This window comes from Ornithodoros turicata, chromosome 3 (assembly GCF_037126465.1).
Source record: "Ornithodoros turicata isolate Travis chromosome 3, ASM3712646v1, whole genome shotgun sequence".
NCBI classification, from domain to species: Eukaryota; Metazoa; Arthropoda; class Arachnida; order Ixodida; family Argasidae; genus Ornithodoros; species Ornithodoros turicata.
The window spans coordinates 72,777,656-72,796,333 of NC_088203.1; the positions used below are offsets into that span (position 1 = coordinate 72,777,656).

At 47.0% G+C, this 18,678-nt stretch overlaps 3 protein-coding genes across 3 annotated transcripts; 1 reads left to right on the forward strand and 2 right to left on the reverse strand.

Moving 5' to 3' along the window:
* Positions 1-1,558: 1,558 nt before the first annotated feature.
* LOC135387316 (uncharacterized protein K02A2.6-like) lies at positions 1,559-2,891 on the reverse strand. Its single transcript, XM_064616565.1, has one exon. The coding sequence runs from the start codon at positions 2,888-2,890 to the stop codon at positions 1,646-1,648; it is 1,245 nt and encodes a 414-aa protein (XP_064472635.1). The 5' UTR covers position 2,891; the 3' UTR covers positions 1,559-1,645.
* A 1,257-nt stretch (positions 2,892-4,148) lies between these two features.
* Positions 4,149-5,574, reverse strand: LOC135389634 (uncharacterized). The gene has a single exon (XM_064619669.1). It carries the CDS (start codon positions 5,406-5,408, stop codon positions 4,149-4,151), a length of 1,260 nt encoding a protein of 419 aa, XP_064475739.1. The 5' UTR covers positions 5,409-5,574.
* Positions 5,575-10,012: 4,438 nt separating this feature from the next.
* LOC135389635 (uncharacterized) lies at positions 10,013-11,047 on the forward strand. The gene has a single exon (XM_064619670.1). The coding sequence runs from the start codon at positions 10,013-10,015 to the stop codon at positions 11,045-11,047; it is 1,035 nt and encodes a 344-aa protein (XP_064475740.1).
* Positions 11,048-18,678: the final 7,631 nt, after the last annotated feature.

An 18,678-nucleotide genomic window follows, 5' to 3' on the forward strand; every position in this document is an offset into this window, starting at 1 on the left:
CAAGCTGACGATACAGGTGAGACACAAGGCGTTATTCAAGTCGCGCCACACCACCGTCACGTAGCATTCTGTGTCACTAATCAAACCAAGGCACAAAACAATACCAATACATGAAAAAATGTGACAATCTTGGTCTAATTACGACGTAATACCGAACTTGTGCGCGAAGGTAATTCAAAGAAATGAATGTGGCACTTGCTTCCGCAGAGAACACCGTGTACCATGCTAGCAATGCATGCAAAAAAGCGCTCGAGTGCTCGCACATATATTGATGACAACACTACCAGTGTACTATAACATGTTCTTTCAAGCACATTATGCACTCAAACTGTATTTGCCACCAGGTAACATGCAAGTGTGCTCGATTGAACCTCGGAAGAGCGATCAAGCAACCCGCATCCAGTGCTCGTTTTGAACAAAAAACACTTCATAATGGTCAACTAAATATACAGAATGGACGCCTATTTATTCCTTGATAAACAATTACTCACCTGTAGAAATTTAGGCCCTGTATCCTTGCCAGTACGGTTGGTACGACCGTAATTGCAACAAGTTGCCATGATCGCTGCGGCGACTGTTGTGGGTACAGTAAGATGGCGGCCGGTTTCCTCACGCTCGCGCTCCCCATCCGCGATCCAGCCTTTTACAATCGAGATCAGTGGTCGGTACTCGGTACTAGACACTGGTACTAGAGGTGTGCGCCGCCGCGCCGAAGCGCCGCCGCCAGAGGTCGGGACCTCGCCGTCGCCGCCGTACCAGAACTGTCGGCGCGCCACCGCCGCCGATGTTGAAAAATCGGAGCGGCTGTGTAATGTGCCCGTTTTGATCCACTTTCTATAAACCAATATCTCCCATACCTAATATTTTGTTTGTTTTTCTTTTATCTTAGGTTCCAGGCTTCATTTGTGATGTTTTTAGCAGTAACAATTTCATCTCCTGATATGCTGTTTATGCTTCAGAGTTTTGTTTCGTAGCCGACCCTGGAGGCACAACTCCAGGAAAACTTGTCATTCTATTCTTGCAGGTTGTTTGCCGGTCATCGACCAACACCATAGCACTGGTCATTATCCATATACATGGTGTTTTGTTTTTTATTCGTCACAGAATTTTTGTTTAAAAAATAGCGGAACGAAATAGATGCCGCTTTTGAGTTGGTCAGGCGAATATTATCTCGAAGAAAGTATGTAACTATAAGATCATTAATTACCTCAAATACATTAATTCTTTAATTAAGGGATTTCGCGTAAAAACGGGATAGCAGAACGGAAGATATTCATCGTTGAAAGCCATTCCATGTTTAAGAAATTCTTAAACGCGCACGTGTGTTGAAATATCCGACGCTGAATGTCGCTATGCAAATGAGCCGAAACAAGAAGTACGCAATTTCCGAGCGCAGAAATGACGCGAGCTTCGCCTTATCTGGATTGGAAAGCGATCTCTCTGGCCAACAGATTAGCGCCTACACCAATCAGCTCGATCGCTCCAAAGTGTAGTAGCCGGGCAGGGAGACACAGTGCAAGCTAGGTGGAAACTGGTTTAATGCCACAAGGCAACGGCACGCATGCCGATATATACAGATACGCCACGCAGTGTATGTGACGTCATGCCGATAGGCCTCCTATCGGCTACTACATTCCTTCCCTTTTTATTTTGTTTCAAAGCCATAACGTTCGGGTTGCTTTCGTGTTCTCGAGCTTCGTCGTAGTTGCGGTACCGGAGCGTTGTTTTCCGTGGCGACTTCATCTTCAGTAGACACAGGCGTTGCCAATGGGGTCCCTGTTTCGTCTTCTACTTGAGGCTGGACTGCCAAAGCCGGGTCAGGCGGTTGCTGTGTACTGGTCTCCTCTGGAATCCGGATCGTTCTGGGCGCAGGAATAGCAAATGCGTGTGAAGTAATGTCGTCCACATGGACAAACCTCTCTTGGCTTTGAACCTTGACTATGTATGTAGACAAGCTGACGCGCCGCACGACAGTGCCTTCTAACCATTTTGGATCACCCGGTCTGGTCCCTCTTACTCGAACGCTATCGCCCGCTTCGAACTCCCTCCATGAAGTTCCGTTTGGGCGGCTTTGCCCTTGAGTAACACCTCTTTCCGTCCGCTTTGCTAATTCGGGGTGCAAGATGCTCAGCCTCGTGCGTGGCTTCCAGGACAGAAAAAGTTCGGCTGGCGTCTTACCAGTTGTTGGACACGGTGTGTTACGGTATACGAAGAGAAACTGATCCAGTCGATGTCGAATCGTCCGAGTCACTCCTGTGCTCTCCTCATCCCGAAATTGGCGTAGGAGACTTCGTTTGACTGTCTGGACAAGTCTTTCCGCTGCTCCATTTGAGGCTGGGTGGTACGGCGGTGTCCTCGTATGCTGCACAGCGTTCGTTCTGAGGAAATTTGAAAATTCGTCAGACACAAATTGAGGACCATTGTCCGTCACAATTTTCTCCGGAAGTCCGAAAGCTGCAAAAACCGTGCGTAGTGTTTCCACAGTGTTTGCCGCTGTGGTTGACTTCATGTATTGGACGTCCACCCATTTGGAGTAGGCGTCAACAAGAACCAAAAACCATTCGTTCTTGTAGTATGCAAAGTCCAAATGAACCCTCTGCCAACGTCTGGTTGGCCAACCCCACGATGACCCCTGTATTTTAGGTGCTGCGTTCTGAGTAAGCTGGCAGGTTGAACAGCCTTTTACGGCTTCCTCAATGCACGTGGTTAACTTAGGCCACCAAACGTGGCTTCTCGATAACATTTTCATGCGCGTCACGCCTGGGTGTCCTTCGTGCAAAAGTTGCAATACTTCCGCTTGTAGTGCTTTTGGGATGACAACTCTGTTTCCCCATGTGACGCAACCGCAGTCTACCGACAGTTCATCTTTCCGCACAAAAAATGGTGCCATGTTGGCGTCCGACGATTTCGCAGGCCAACCATTCATAACAAAAAAGAGTACCTTTGACAAGACCGCATCCCTTTGCGTTTCTTCCCGTATCTTGTCTGCTGATAACGGTGCTGCTTGCACTGCCGAAAAGAAATGCACATAGTCACTTTTGTCTCCTTCATTTCGAAGGGGTAATCTTGATAACGCGTCAGCGTTTGCCACTTGCTCTCCTTTTCTGTCGACCCACTTATAACGATAAGCAAGCAGCATTAGCATCCATCGTTGCATTCTCGCAGCTGCCATTTGAGGAATTGGTTTTGTTTGACCAAGAAGCCCTGCTAGGGGAAGATGATCGGAATAAATTGTAAACTCTCGCCCATACAAAAACTTATGGAACCGTTTTACTCCGAATACAACAGCTAGCGCTTCTTTTTCGATGTGGGCGTAACCGCTTTCGGCTTTACTCAGCGTGCGTGACGCATACGCAATTGGCTTTTCTTCGCCGTTGATGACATGAAATAAAACTGCTCCTACCCCATAAGGGGACGCATCGCACACTAGTCCTAGCGGCTTCCTTGGGTCGTAGAAAGTTAGCACACTGTCCTGTGTAAGCAATTTCTTGCTTTCTTCGAATGCCAATTCTGCTTGCGCAGACCATTTCCATTTTTTATCTTTCTGGAGCAACTCATACAAGGGCTTCAACTTGGAGGACATGTTTGGCATGAACTTTGAATAAAAAGTTAACATTCCCAAGTAAGCCTTTAGCTCACTCACGTTTCGTGGTGAAGGTGCTTCCTTTATGGCCTGTACCTTTTTAGGGCATGGGTGGACGCCTTGCTCATCTATGATGTGGCCCAGATATTTTACAGACTTCATGAAAAACTTGCATTTTTCTTGCCTTACTTTTACACCGTGTTCCATGAACCGCTGCAGAACTGCCTCCACTCGGACCCGACATTCGGCGTAGGTCGCTCCCATGATGAGAACATCGTCGAGGTAGCAGACCACCCCAGGTAGTCCCTTCAGAAGCTCGTCCATAATGGCTTGGAACACTGCAGGTGCGCTCGAAATTCCGTATGGCATTCGGACATACTGGTACAATCCCATGTGAGTATTAATGGTCAACAAGGGACGTGAGTCCGGGTGCAACTCAATTTGCTGATACGCTGCGGAGAGATCAAGAACGGTAAACACCTTCCCGCCAGCCAAAACAGTGAACAAGTCCTCGACCGTGGGCAAGGGGTAATGATCACTCTTGATGCAGGGGTTTACAGTCACTTTATAATCTCCGCAAAGCCGCACTTTGTTGCCTGGCTTCTGTACGGCTACTATCGGTGTGGCCCAGTCGCTTGCAAACGCTTGCATACCTTCTAACGAGGCTGTCCGGAGCTAGCTCGGTGTGGACCTCGTGAATGCTGTTCAAGTCGACCCCGAGGCTCTCAATCCAGTCGCGCCCAAGCAACGCTGGCTTGTCTCCGGGTACCACGATGATTTGCAGAACCTTCCGTTGTCCGTTATATTCCACAGCGACTTGGCCCTGGCCTATGACTTCAAGCGGCGTTCCGCCGTACGTTTTGAGCTTCATTGCGCACTGCGCAAGCGACGGCGGTTGTTTTAGCAGCTTGAACAGGCTTTCTGACAGGAGCGAAACAGCTGCGCCTGTATCAACTTGCATTTTCACAGTCATACCTTCAAGCCGCACTTCCACTTCATACGGTCGCTTCGTTGTCCCGACGTGGTACACGCTGTATAACAACAGCTCGCTATCAGGCTGTTCGTCGTCCACGTTATGAACCGCGTTGGCCGTTGTGTGCCTAGATCTGCACACGCGAGACAGATGCCCCGTGCGCTTGCAGTGATAACATCTTGTCTTTCGATAGCGACACGAATTTGCGTCATGTTCTTCGCCGCACCGATAACATTTGTTCTTGGCTGTTCTCGTTTCACTCCCCGAAACAGGCTTCCTGCTTGTCTTTTTGATCGCATGGACTTCGGCGTCTGTTCCAGCAACTGGTCGGAAGCCCCTAGACTCTCGCTCGGCCAATTCGACGCTCTTGGCGAACTCACACGCCGTCTCGAACGTCCGCTCCTTTTTCTTTAGCAATCCTGTCTGGATGGCTGGGTTCCGCAGTCCCGCGACGAACCGGTCCCGCAACGCGTCGTCGAGAAACTGGCCGAACTCGCATTTCGCAGCCATGTGCTTCAGCGCGACTGCAAAAACTGCGACGGACTCCCCTTCCCCTTGGTAGCGCCGGTTAAATTTGAAGCGCTCCGCAATGACTTGGCTTGTAGGCCCGTAGTGTTCGCTCAGTACCTTTACCAAATCCTTGAATGACTTCTCTTCCGGCTTTGACGGTAGAAGCAAATCTTTGAGCGTCTTGTGCGCTTTCTTCCCTATGGCAGTGATGAAGGCTGACTTCTTAAGTTCTTCGTCTTGCACGTTGGCTACCTTGCAATAGTGCCCAAATCTTTCCACGTACGAAGCGAAGTCTTCGTCTCCTTCGTTAATGAAGGCGTCAAATTCCCACATCTTAGCCATGCCAGCCTACTCCAGCGTCTGTTGGTTCCGGGATCCGCCTCCCTAACCGTCGTAGTCTCGTTTCACCATCTTCGTCGCCATTTGTAGTAGCCGGGCAGGGAGACACAGTGCAAGCTAGGTGGAAACTGGTTTAATGCCACAAGGCAACGGCACGCATGCCGATATATACAGATACGCCACGCAGTGTATGTGACGTCATGCCGATAGGCCTCCTATCGGCTACTACACAAAGCACTTAGTCTTCTCACGTGGATTGCCCGTCGCTCTTTCTGCGCTCGAAAGGTGCGTAGCAGATAGTGCATTTTGTGTGTGCCGGCGAAAAGCACCCAGTCAGAGAGGGTGTTTTCAATCGCGGAATGGCGGGGCTTATAATGCGCGCGAAGCATGGCAGACTCAACCCACTCGTTCTGGACAAGTTTATACTGTAAAACACTTTAATTTCGGGAGGCCTTAATTTTCGCGAATTTTGCGAATCGAGAAAATTCGAGGAACTCGAGGAGAGGGCGAAATTTAGTTGTTGCGAATATATCCCTACTCGATTCGCGAAAATTTAGGGCTGCGAAATTAATTGATTTTACAGTATTTATTCATGATAACTACAGCCTCTGCAAAAATACTGTTCAATGACGTTGTGGGTGCGCCTTATGTCATATCGTTTGCTAACGTTCGCATATTTATATGGTTTCCCAAAAAGAGCCACTGGATCAGTGGACAGAGCTTTCACGCGTCGCCGTCCTTTGAACGTTCGGCACTCGCTATAACTGTTATGTGTAGTTGCCACTAAATGGATGGCTCGTCGTTCTGATTATCTAGCTATGTTGTTCTCTCCAGCGCTTAACACGCACTTAACGCGCCCAGTCGAAGTTCTTGTGCCACGACCTTCTTGAAGTGCTTTACTTCTCCTAATGTTCCTTTGTGTGTTCGGCTTTCTTTCATAATACTATCCAGTGCTGACGCACTTGTTTGGTGCAAGGTACGTACAGCAAATACTGCCACCGTCGCGGTGTCTATGATGGAGAAAATACCCCCGCTCTGAGGTGTTCGTGCGTCCCCGTTGGAGAAGAGAACATATTGACAGCCCACGGGGCGCACGCCGATATGACAGCATCGGCGTGACGCCGCCGCCGCCGCCGGGCCTTCAACCTGCTCTACGCTGCCGCCGAAAAAAATGCCCACGGCGCACACCTCTAGTCGGTACGTGCCAACTCGCAGACACCGTTGCTTTGACCCGTGAAACGATCTCTGTCTGCAGCTCGTTGAGCGCTCTGGTGCCAAGGGTTCCCCTACTTACAGTTTAGCGAGCACGGTTTTAGAGAATACCATTTTAGAAAAGAGCTTACAACATAGCAAATTGCGTCTCAGCGAACGAAAGGCTCGTTTCATCGAACTACATTTCAGATATTATCGGGCACGTTTTAGAGAACACCGTCCTCGCGTATGAAGTTTTGGTTTTGGTTCCAACAAGGTTGTGTGTTTGTGGACTACATTCTTAAAAAAAAGGGTGTACTTTAACGCCTTTCCTTGCCACATATATAACACCCTTTTGGGGAGTACAATTACACTCAAAAGGGTGTCTCCTCACTCCCTCAAGGGAGTAGCATAGCACCTTTCTCCCTATTGGAGAGAGCAGGGAGAAAGGTGTTTGCTACTCCCTTTAGGGAGTGAGGAGACACCCTTTTGAACGTAATTGTACTCTCCAAAAGGGTGTTATATATGTGGCAAGGAAAGGAGTTAAAGTACACCTTTTTTTTAAGAATGTAGTCCACAGACACACAACCTTGTTGGAACCAAAACCAAAACTTCGTCCGCGAGAACGGTGTTCTCTAAAACTCTGTTTTAGGAGTGTTGTGGCAGTCCGCAAGTGTTTTAGGGGTTTGGTATCCGCAAACCCGAAAAACGACACTCACATTGTGTTTTCGTTCTTGTTCTAGCGATGCACTAAGCAACACCTATGGCTCATCGCTCAACAACACCACCACATTTGCAATAACCAGCACAAAGCAGGAATGACATGCGTAGTGAGGGTACCAGCAACGCACAAAACACAACACACAGCCCGCCGAGGGGAGACGAGCAGACGCCGCAAAGGCCGGAAGAGAACGCTCCTGGCGTCACGACTGTTCAAAGTGCGGCTTTCAGTCGGGGGCAAAAGATACAACTTTAAAAGGCCATTATAAATTCTCGGAGCCGAATATATATAAACGAAATATTTTGCACGGTTGCTCGGAACGATGTAAGGAATCATCTGATAAGGCCTATTTACTTCGCATCTGCTGTTCAGACTGTCCCTTTAATGAAGATAGACATCTAGTGATATCAAACCTCTCAGGCAAAGAATTAAAAAAATCTAGAATTTACTCTTCTTTGTTCTTTTTTCCTCTTGTGCACAAGCTTAATCTTTATCTCAAATTGTAGGCCACTCACAAGGGAATACACATATGTATACTAGTCGTGCGCGAAATGAAAGTAGCGCGTCTATATTGAAAATAGAAATTGCCATCAATGTGTGTTGTTTGTGTATATCATCTTACTCTGCGAACAAAATACTGCAGCACCTTCCAGCCCAAAGCTAGCATACTGGTTGTATAACGAACGCCACCCACCTTGTTCACGAAAAAAAAACAAAAAAAAAACAGATCTGCTGGCAGAACATAACACATGCGAAAGCAAATCGCTCAGCGAACGTGAAAAAACTGGGGATGTAGAGATGTGCGCCAAATTATATGGCACGTAATACCCTGTGCATTGGAAATCCAAGTCCCTTGTGAAACGAACCCAACACTGTAACACACCTTTCGCTAAGAGTAAGAAGACTGCACTATAGCGACTACAACCTCGCTTCCTCGTATGCTCAGCATACGACTTTTAGGAATAGACCTCACCTGTTTGTAAAAAATGACGTCACAGTGTTATACAGCGCCACCAATTTGGTAGAATTAAACTATGCTCGAAGCTAGGGGCGAACAAGGTCGCGCAGGGAAGCCAAGGTCTTGAGGGGATTCCGATGGTCCCGGAAAAGAACTCGGAAAGCACTGAAAGCACAACAATTTTTTTTTTAAATCAAGTGATTATCCTGCTATTAAAATGCACCTTGCGAAGTAATTCAATAAACAGATGCACAAATATCGCAGATTAGACCTCTACCCGAGACCATAGATTGGGAAGTTACCCGTCAAAAAGAACTCGTTACAAGTTAAGTTAGCGCGTGCAAACTGTAACTAAGTTAATAACGAAGTTCTTCAGCCTGAAATGTAACTCGCAGTTACTGAGTTACTTAAAAAAAGAACGAGTCACTTCCAAGTTACTTCGGACACAAAATAGCATTACGCAGGTGCAGGGCGCGTGAGCAGTTGAGTTAGACCTTGAGTTGCCTGCGGAGGAGCGAAACACGCTTAGATCGTTTACGTTTATGTCCAACAATGTTTGTATAAGCAAATGACGTCATAGTGTTCGACAGCGCCAAAATTTGGAAGAATTGAACTACACTCGAAGCTGGAGGTGAACAAGGTCGTGTCCGAAAGCCACGGTCTTGAGGGGATTAAGATACCCTCGGTCCCACTTTTCTTTATATGGGAGGCAGTGAACATGTGCCCGTTCATGGAACCCAGCCCTCTCCTTCCGATTTGTTTCGGTTTCAGTCTGTCTACCAATGTCATGATGACGCTTCTCTGGTAGAGGTCTATTCGAACGCTTTGCGTCTTACTCCCTGTTGGTGCACAATGGTTCAGCTTCATTTCAATGGCAGCGGTTCTTACTTCCTGAATAAAATACTGTCGTTGATTGAATATCACGTTTTATGGCAAAAAAATGCCGTGAAGGAACAGGGGAGAAATCAAGAAAATATGTGGACATGAGTGAAAAAGAGTTAAAAGTGTGAGAGGCGAACGCCCGTCGGAAATGTCCAGCAGCTCGTCTGCCAACCATGGGGGTAGAGACCGGAAGGAGCGCACACGAGGTAAATTTACCCAGGTAGTGAAAACGAGGAAAAAAACCAAATCTGACCCGGCAACACTGTCATCTCCGTGACTCGAGCGATCCTGGTTGCTGGTAGCACAGAAACATGGAACCAGACTATCTGTGATTGCATCGTAGAGGATATAGCGCAAATGAAACAAAAACTTCCCGAAATTCCCATAATGTTACAGGGCGATTTCAATTGTCACATCCTGGAACTCGGTGGAAAAGAAAGCAAGTCGCAACACCTACGATCTATAGTGAAAAGACACGACCTAGAAATATTAAACCTACACGAAAGGTGCGTTGGCAGTGTGACGTGGAGCAAAGGACACCAAGAAACCAGCATCGACTACGCACTAGCCTGCGCGCGTTGGCAACACTATCCGTATACCATACAAAATGTACATATAGACGAAGAGAAGCAATACAGCAGCACAAGCGACCATAACAGAATCAAGGTAACTATTAAAGTACCAAAAAAAAAAACTAATGGACTAACTAACTAGACACCAGGAAGACAAGAACCGAGATGGAAAACAGGAAACGAGGAGAACCTACACAAGTTTGCTACAGAACTCGAGGAGGCTCTCGAAACTAAGGGAATACTCGACTATAAGACCTTCACACAACTGATGGAAAGTACGGCAATGACTACAGTAGGCAAAACAAAGGGAAGACGAAGGAGAGGACGTAAGGAGAAGCCGTGGTGTGATCAAGAGATACTGGACGCGATTCGTGAGAGGAAGAAGCTATGCCGCGCACTGCGGAAAGCAGTCAAGAACAAGACAGAGTGCAAAGAGGAGAAAGCGGCCTACGAAATCCAACAGATGAAAACCAAAAGACTAATAAGCCAGAAATTAGAGCAATACTACAGAAGGATAGAAGAGGAGGTACGCGAGTCGGGACGGCAAAATGGCCAAAAGTTCTGGAAGTATATTGAAAGTATGACTACGCCAAAGAAAGCAAAGACGTCTGAAATCGCACTGCGCGATAATCAAGGAGGGAACAGAGAAAAACTAATACGGAAAGATGACATCGAGAAACATATGACGCGATATTTTAATCAACAACAAGAAGAATTACGGAAACGAACGTGCGCATCAAAGCCTTGCACCCTTAAACCCCACGAAAACAAGCTGTCCCACAGTGAACAAGAAGATATTCTAAGAGCGATAGAAGAGGAGGAACTTACAAAACATCTAAACAAACTCAAGAAAGGCAAAGCAACAGGTCCAGATGGAATACCAAACGAATTCCTAAAAGTACTAGGGCCTCGCAGCAAAGAAAATCTAAGAAGAATCTTCAATAATATACTAGAGAGCAAAGAAATTCCTGAAGAATGGAACCACAGCTCGGTTAGATTGTTATATAAAGACCAGGGTAAACCAAAAGATGACCTTAAGTCATATAGACCCATAACTCTACAAAGCAACATCGCGAAATTATTTTCCACCATCATCAACGACAGGATAACAAAGACATATGACCAGCATCTGACCGAAGCACAGAACGGCTTCCGAGAAGACAGAAGCGGCAGTGACAACCTCTTTATAATCACTCAACTGATAGAACTGAGTTTACAATCAGGACAAGAACTATACGTGGCTTTCCTCGATCTGGAAAAGGCTTACGACGCCGTACCGCATGAAGTACGCACAAAATATGTACTCAAACTGCTATAGCACATACCTTCTCGAAAACTAAGTCAGAGAAAGTGAAGCAATCCGTGGGACTCAAACAAGGGTGCCCCATGTCGCCGACATTATTTAACATATTCTTGAACGACTTACTCAAAGAACTAGAACAGAGTGACAAGGGCATAAAGCTAAGCACCGTCGACACATCAGGGAGGCGATCAGAAACGCATATACCCGCGCTTGCGTTTGCGGACGACATCCTGCTGATTGCGCGAACACCCGGCGACATGCAACACCTACTCGACGTCTGCACTAAAATTGCGGAACCCAGTGGAATGAAATTCAGCAGACAAAAACACAATGGATGAAATTTGGGGAAACCAACTGCACTCCAAACCAAATCTTCTCGCTCCAAAACTTCGACGTCGCCCGTACCAACCATTATCGATACCTCGGCATACTCCTGGAGGAACAAAAAGACTACCTAGAGGCTCACGAAAGGATAGTCGTAACGACATCAAACAAAAGGAAAGGACAAGTGTGGCACTTGGCCCGCCACTCCTACAATCCGTACGTGGTAGGGAGACTACTATGGAAGACGGTAGCTGTCCCAAACGCTACCTATGCCAACGAAGCACTGTGCTACAGCAACAGTACTATCAAAACTCTGGAACGCCACCAGAAAGAAATAGGAAAATGGATCCTAGGAGGAAACCTTGCTACAGCAAATGCAGCCATTGAGGGCGAACTGGCGTGGTCCAGTTTCGAATATAGGGAGGCCCGATCAAAAACACGCTACCTGGGGCGAATAACCCACCTAGCATAAAACAGGCCCTTAAAACGAGTCTTCCAGCACGTACGTTTTAGGGGCACAAAAACAAACTGGATCAAACGTATGAGTAAGATAGACTCCAAGTACAGTAGGGGAACGACACGACACAAGAAGAAAAACGCACGAGAATGGTACAGACAAGTCAACAAGGAAATGAAAGCAATTGAACAACACTGCTGGAGACAACGTTCAAACAAAAACAAAGCATGACCCTCTATAATAAATATAAAGAAGAACCTGCCCCATACAACTACTACAGAGGTGACCACCAAAGCAGCTTGGTATTCCAAACCAGAACAGGCGCCCTCCTAACCAGAGAAAGAATCGCACAGCTCTTCGACCACCCTGACGAAACATGTCTACTTTGCGGGAGCAAGAAAGAAGACTTAGAGAACGTGATGTTGAAATGCCCGGCCACCCAAGCAACCCGTCTAGAGGGGTTAGACATCCAAACGGCGCTCGGTCTAACACCCCCTCAAAATGGTGAAAACCCATGGAGGAAGGAAACACAAGGAGCGGCTCTTCCCTCCAGACTAGCGTAGCCACCCTCTAGCGGTCGCTCGGGTCAAAATCGCCATTGCTTCCTGTCCACCACGTGATCCCCTCTAAAGTTTCGGTTTTGCAAGGCTTTGTTTCTCGCGCTGCTGTCCGTATGATTTTGCTTCTTGGAAGTAATTTATTGTGAAAATGTGAGCACCGTCGTAGAAACCACGTATGGTAATGTGTTCCTGTCCCGGCTGCGGCTCTCGTTGAACTGAAATCAGCTCTGTCACGGGAACGCGTTTTGTTCGTAAGTACACGGTAACTTGCTTTAGTCGCCCGTGTGTCTTCGAGTCATCTTGAATTGTTCATTTGGGACCTCAAACTCCGCCGCAGATTCATTTCATATCTTCAGTTGTTGTACAAATCTGATTAATGGAACGGCATTCTTAACCACTTAGTCAAGAAAAGTACATACGTTGGAAGTAACCGTTGCCACACGTGATGTTTCCGGTCCCGCGTACTCCTTTTGCGTTCTGTACACTGTGAGTGGTCTTCTAATAGAACAGTAAACATTCGTAACACACAGAAATAAAGTGCAAGCACGCGTTCAACGTAATACTGCCACCTGAACTGCAACACAACTACAGCTCGCGTCGTCTGCTTTGCTGGAGCCATGCTGTCTGGAGGGTCACGTGAGCGGTCACGTGGTAGACAGGAGCATCCCAGAATGCAATGCGAGGCCGGCTACGCTCGTCCCGATAGAAAACTGTCGGAGGGGCCGCTCCTTGTGTTTCCTTCCTCCATGTGAAAACCCCACCGATATCACAGACAGATGCAAGCGCCACCTAACAAATTGGGAAAAGCAAACGAGAACCGCTCTGCACACGCTAGAAACCAACACGGTAGCCAAAGCCAACACCAAAGCCGTTTCGGTCAGCGATCCAAGACCAGGACCGGCCAAAAGCCAATCAACCAGCACCAGCCGCACCAGCCAACAGACCGGGAGAACCTGCGAACAAACAAAGCCAAGCAAAGCCAAACCCCAGCGGGAGTGACCAGAAAACAGCACACGGGAAACCACCTAGCGGCAGCCAAGTTCTTTGTGTCTTAGTGATGTTTTTCCTTTCATTCTATTTCCTTCCTTTCGTTTCTTTTACTTTTCGCCTGTGGCACCTCAGGGATGAGGTGAACCTGAACCAAAACCTGAATCTGGTACGGCCGTAAACAAAAAATATTTACGACGCGCGCATGGGTCTTGTATAAACTAATAGTTTATTCAAAATTCAAGTATAGGAAAAGCAGAGTTCGAGGTAACTCGTTACTGTAACTAAGTTCCTTTTTTGGTAACTTGTAACTTAACTCGGTACTTTTGCGCCGTGGTAACTTTCAGAGGAACTCGTTCCTCTTTCAGGTAACTTTGCCAAAGTAACTTAAGTTAAGTTCCGAGTTACTTTTAACTCGCTTTTCACACACGTCCGCATATTTTCTTGCTGTCTCTACGGTTCGCTCATGGCATTTTTTGCCATAAAACGTGATATTGAATCAATCAATGACAGTATTTTGTTCAGGAAGTAAGAACCGCTGCCATTGAAATGAAGCTGAACCATTGTGCGCCCACAGGGAGTAAGATGCAAAGCGTTCGAATAGACCTCTACCAGAGAAACGTCATTGGTAGACACACTGAAACCGAAACAAATCGGAAGGAGAGGGCTGGTTTCCACGAACGGGCACTTGTTCGCTGCCTCCCATTGAAAGAAAAGCAGGACCGAGGGTCGCGTCCTTCTAAGGGACCATATCGTAATCCCCTCAAGACCGTGGCTTTCGGGCGCGACCTTGTTCACCTCTAGCGTCGAGCGTAATTCAGCTCTACCAAATTTGTGGCGCTGTCGAACACTATGTCGTTATTTGTTTACAAACAGGGAGATGCCTATTGTTGGACATAAACGAAAACGATCTAAGCGTGTTGCACTCCTCCGCAGGCAAGCCAATGTCTAACACAAATGCTCACGCGCGCTGCACCTGCGTAATGTTATTTTGTGTCCGAAGTAACATGGAAGTAACTCGTTCTTTTTGTTAAGTAACTCAGTAACTACGAGTTACAATTCAGGCTGAGGAACTTCGTTATTAACTTAGTTACATTTTGCACACGGTAACTTAACTTGTAACGAGTTCTTTAGACGGGTAACTTCTCAATCTATGAGGAAAAGCCATCTGTTACACCAGTAGTACACATATACGAAATCATCTACCACCTGAGTACGTTTTCGTATCCTGCTCCAATGCGTATGTGTTGCAGTACGCTCGTTTGTCCGTGCATTCTTTTATCCGTGCCGTGTACCCGAGCATTCTAATGCGGAGTTCGTACACTTTTTGGATTAAACAGGAAGCGACGTTCACATTTAGAAGCTGCAGGCCAAGATTAACACGTGTGAACAGATGAGTGCTATGCATCCCGTGTTGCTGGCCCCGAGAAAAAAAAAGTTTCGTCATGGCAAGACCGGCCATGATAGCGCGAGTGTTAGCGAATCAGCTGTGCACCAACGATGCCATGTGGTTTGCAACGGACACATTATGACCACTCGTTGAAGAAAGACAAACAGCTAATCACTACGTGTACGTGTAGGTCTAGGTTAGGAATGGACATTAAGTGAAACTTCCTGTTTATTGGTGGTTATCACGTACCCTTCGTCAAAACCTGTGATAACTCTATGTATTTCGAACTGATATGTGTCATTAAACCTGATGTGATTTATTCTTCTCTGTTCTCGTCTGGTATTGCTGTCCTGGGTGACTAGTATGGTTCGGTAAGGAAAAGGGGAAGGGTATACAACGCAAACGAAGTACGCGAACGCAAACGTGCCATGGCTAATTATGCACTACTTATTATTCATGCTGCTGACGTCATATGTGACGTCGTTTATTTACAAGAGTAGTAGTCCGCGCAACGGATGGATGGCGCTGACAGTCTCTATCATGGCGCCATCTGAAGACGCAGGGCCCTATGGGAGTTTCGCTACCTGTTTATATATACCTTGGCGCACACATTGAGGTGTGTTCGGTGTGCATGCCGATGCTTGCATTGTTCTCCGCTTGAACCATGCCGCGGTTTCAATCAGTTTCAGTTCCAGTTTGCCATGTATTGGTCGACTAGAGTAATAAAGCTTCCCTCTTGACCTGCCGGGCCCGACCCACCTCACAACTGGCCCAGTCGACGTTACGAATCAGCCACAGTAAGCCAGGAACGCCCATGCACAAACATATGTTTGTAACTCAAACGTCGCCATGCCAGTACTGGACAGCTGTTTCGGCCTTGTTGGGCCTCATCAACAGTACGCAGGCAGGCAACGTTTGAGTGGGTGGCGTCAGAAGGTCACGTAACACGTGATTCCTCCCGTCAGGGTGAGATAACTCACTCACTGAAAGCCCAGTGCAAAGCCAGTGAAGTATACAAGGAAAAAAATAGCCGGAGCTCTTTGGCTGCACGTATAGCATATGTTTGTAACTCAAACGTCGCCATGCAGTACTGGACAGCTGTTTCGGCCTTGTTGGGCCTCATCAACAGTACGAAGGCAGGCAACGTTTGAGTGGGTGGCGTCAGAAGGTCACGTAACACGTGATTCCTCCCGTCAGGGTGAGATAACTCACTCACTGAAAGCCCAGTGCAAAGCCAGTGAAGTATACAAGGAAAAAAATAGCCGGAGCTCTTTGGCTGCACGTATAGCTGAAATAACAAGACGGGATATTTTAGCAAATGTCAGTGTGGTGACAGCTAAGGATATCTTGAAAGATGTATGGCGTGAAATGCACATAGAAAGAGGAAGCCAAATTACGCGGGCTTCGTTTTTAAGCTCTGTGATATCAACCAGAAGAAAACACAGTAGGTGTAGCTTAGTTTTTCCATGCTCACATTGAGTGAAGAAAGCATTTCGTCTGAATGTAAGATGTGTCTTGAGTATGCTTAGAACACAGGCAGGGAGCCACTGCAAATAAATCGCTTGTAAAGTGAAGCATACTTGTTTTTAGTGTTGAACAAGCCATTCTTAAACAGAGTACATGTGCTTATGTATATGCATTTATTCTGGGAAAATCTTAAGTAAGGCCAAACAATGGAAGATGCGAGGCAAAAGATTGGAAGATGCGCACCGGTTAAAAAGCTTAATGAGGGTTCTTCACTCCATTCAGATGACAGTTGTGTTTACAATATGGGATGCCATGAAAGGTCAGTTGTAAGTCCCGCATTACTTGTAGGTCCTGCAAAAGAACATAAGATAAATACCAAACATAAATATAGTGTGAGCCCCCCGACGAAGTAAGTAGTGCTCGGAATGGTACGAATCCCTCCCCAGATTTTCATCTGGGCCCGATGAACAGAATAAATGCAACGAATCGACCTTATTCGAGAAATAAATATGTGAAAGATTGGAGAACAGAGGAGCGGGCGACCCTGGGAGACGACCCACGGCTACTTCGATCGGTCACTGTGAAATAACTACTACTCTGAATGGTACGAATCCCTTCCCAGATTTTCATCTTGGCCTGATGAACAGAATAAATTCAATTAATTGACCCCATCCGGGAAATAAATATGCGAAAGATTGGAGAACAGAGGAGCGGGCGACCCTGGGACACGACCCACGGCTACTTCGATCGGTCACTGCGAAATAACTACTGCTCTGAATAGGGAAAAATCCTGTCCCAGAAGCTTAGGAAGCTCACTTGATGAGATGAACGAGGTAAGAACAAGTGACACACTTACCCTCTTTAATATTAAAACCGGGCTCACTTGACTCCAACAACAAGCGATGCTTCACAAACAAGACAAACAGCCATTGATTCACTCTATGCCAACAGAATCGGCACATAGCCTCGTTCTCAGGGTCGAACTAGAGCTTCTGCTATCTTGAATATGTGACTCGCCCGCCGATTTCATGGGCGCGGCCATGCGAGCCGACAACGACAGTTCAACATAGGAGCAATTTTACGTGAACGCGAATGTGCCGCTAGTGGTGGGCGCAACAATTTGCACTTCAAACGACGTAAAACACGAAAACGTGAGCAAGGAAACTTGATCATTTGTGATTATTTGGTCTTGTAATCCACATCAGGGTTCAGAAAGGCTGCTAAATGCCGATGGCCGGCACAAGAAAAACGTGTTTGCAATGGTTTTCGTCCCGTTGCGGTTCCAGCGAATATACCTTTCTTGCTGCTTCCTTCCTCTCTTTTCTTTCTTTTTTTTTATCGTTTTTTACTGTTGTCGGTTCTCTCCGGAGCCCTAGCTTGGAAAGTTGCTCCTGTTTAGTTTCGGTCCTGTTTTATAAATCGGAATGTGGGGGCAGGGGGAACAGTCCACCGCTCCTCGAGTTTTCACGGTGGTTCTGCCCCCCCCCCCCCCCGAACTTTCGCTCTGAGTACCCCACCACTCCATCTTTCGTCCGCTAGTCTCATCCGAGACAGATTTCATTTCAGCTCTTTTGCCGCAGAATGAAAACGAACACCAGTTTAAAAAGTAGTACGTAGAAGACGAGTAAAACACGAAATTGTAGCCGCGTTAGGCCGGGTTGACAATCGACCCTTCGGAGTGCAGAAGGTGCTGGGCCCATGGCCAATGAGCACTCAACTGCCAGCTTTGCGAGCCGTTACACAGTTTTTAAGGGACACCAAGCTGTTAGATGGGCTATGACCTGTCTGTGGCGTTCGTCGCCGCTTCGCGACATCTCCAGTGGGTGATGGTGGACGTGTCTGGAATTCCTTTCCTTAGGTGATCTGGGGTAGCCGGCCCTCGTGATGAGGGCTACAATCCCCATTTTTTTCTTTCTTTCAATCAAAACACGAAATCACCCGAATGGGCACTATCTACGTGATACTGTATCTGCATACCTACTACACGGAGAACAGTGACATGCCATGGAGCTCCCTTGTATATGGTACTAGAAAACGCAGATTTGCTCTCCAGCAAAGGACACTGCCTTGTTTTTCGTCAACGCAGGGAAGCCTTCAGTGGAATCTCTTATCATGCAGCGAGGAGTTTGCTGGTACGTTTGATGACTCGTGAAGCTTATCTGGCTGTTTTTGCCTCAATTATGGCTAGAATAATCGACAGAGCGTATAGTGCAGCAATAAACACCATTTACCGAAGAAATCAATGTACTTTTGACGATAATATGAATTTTTAAAAAATGAGAAAACACGCCATCGCACGCTCACTTCTATAAATTTGTGTTGTGTGATAACAGTCAAAGTTAGCACCGGTATGTTATGTGCCACGTCCCCCGCGCAGAAGGTAGATAAGCTGCCTTATTTGCTGTGTGCGCGTCTTTTGTTGGCTGTGCTTCACTCATGCTGCTGCCGGGTCGAGCGCTCG

What these genes read in the sequence shown, in the direction of transcription:
- LOC135387316 (XM_064616565.1), bottom strand. Translation starts at nt 2,890, where the DNA reads ATGGCACCATTTTTTGTGCGGAAAGATGAACTGTCGGTAGACTGCGGT.
- LOC135389634 (XM_064619669.1), bottom strand. Translation starts at nt 5,408, where the DNA reads ATGGCTAAGATGTGGGAATTTGACGCCTTCATTAACGAAGGAGACGAA.
- LOC135389635 (XM_064619670.1), top strand. Translation starts at nt 10,013, where the DNA reads ATGACTACAGTAGGCAAAACAAAGGGAAGACGAAGGAGAGGACGTAAG.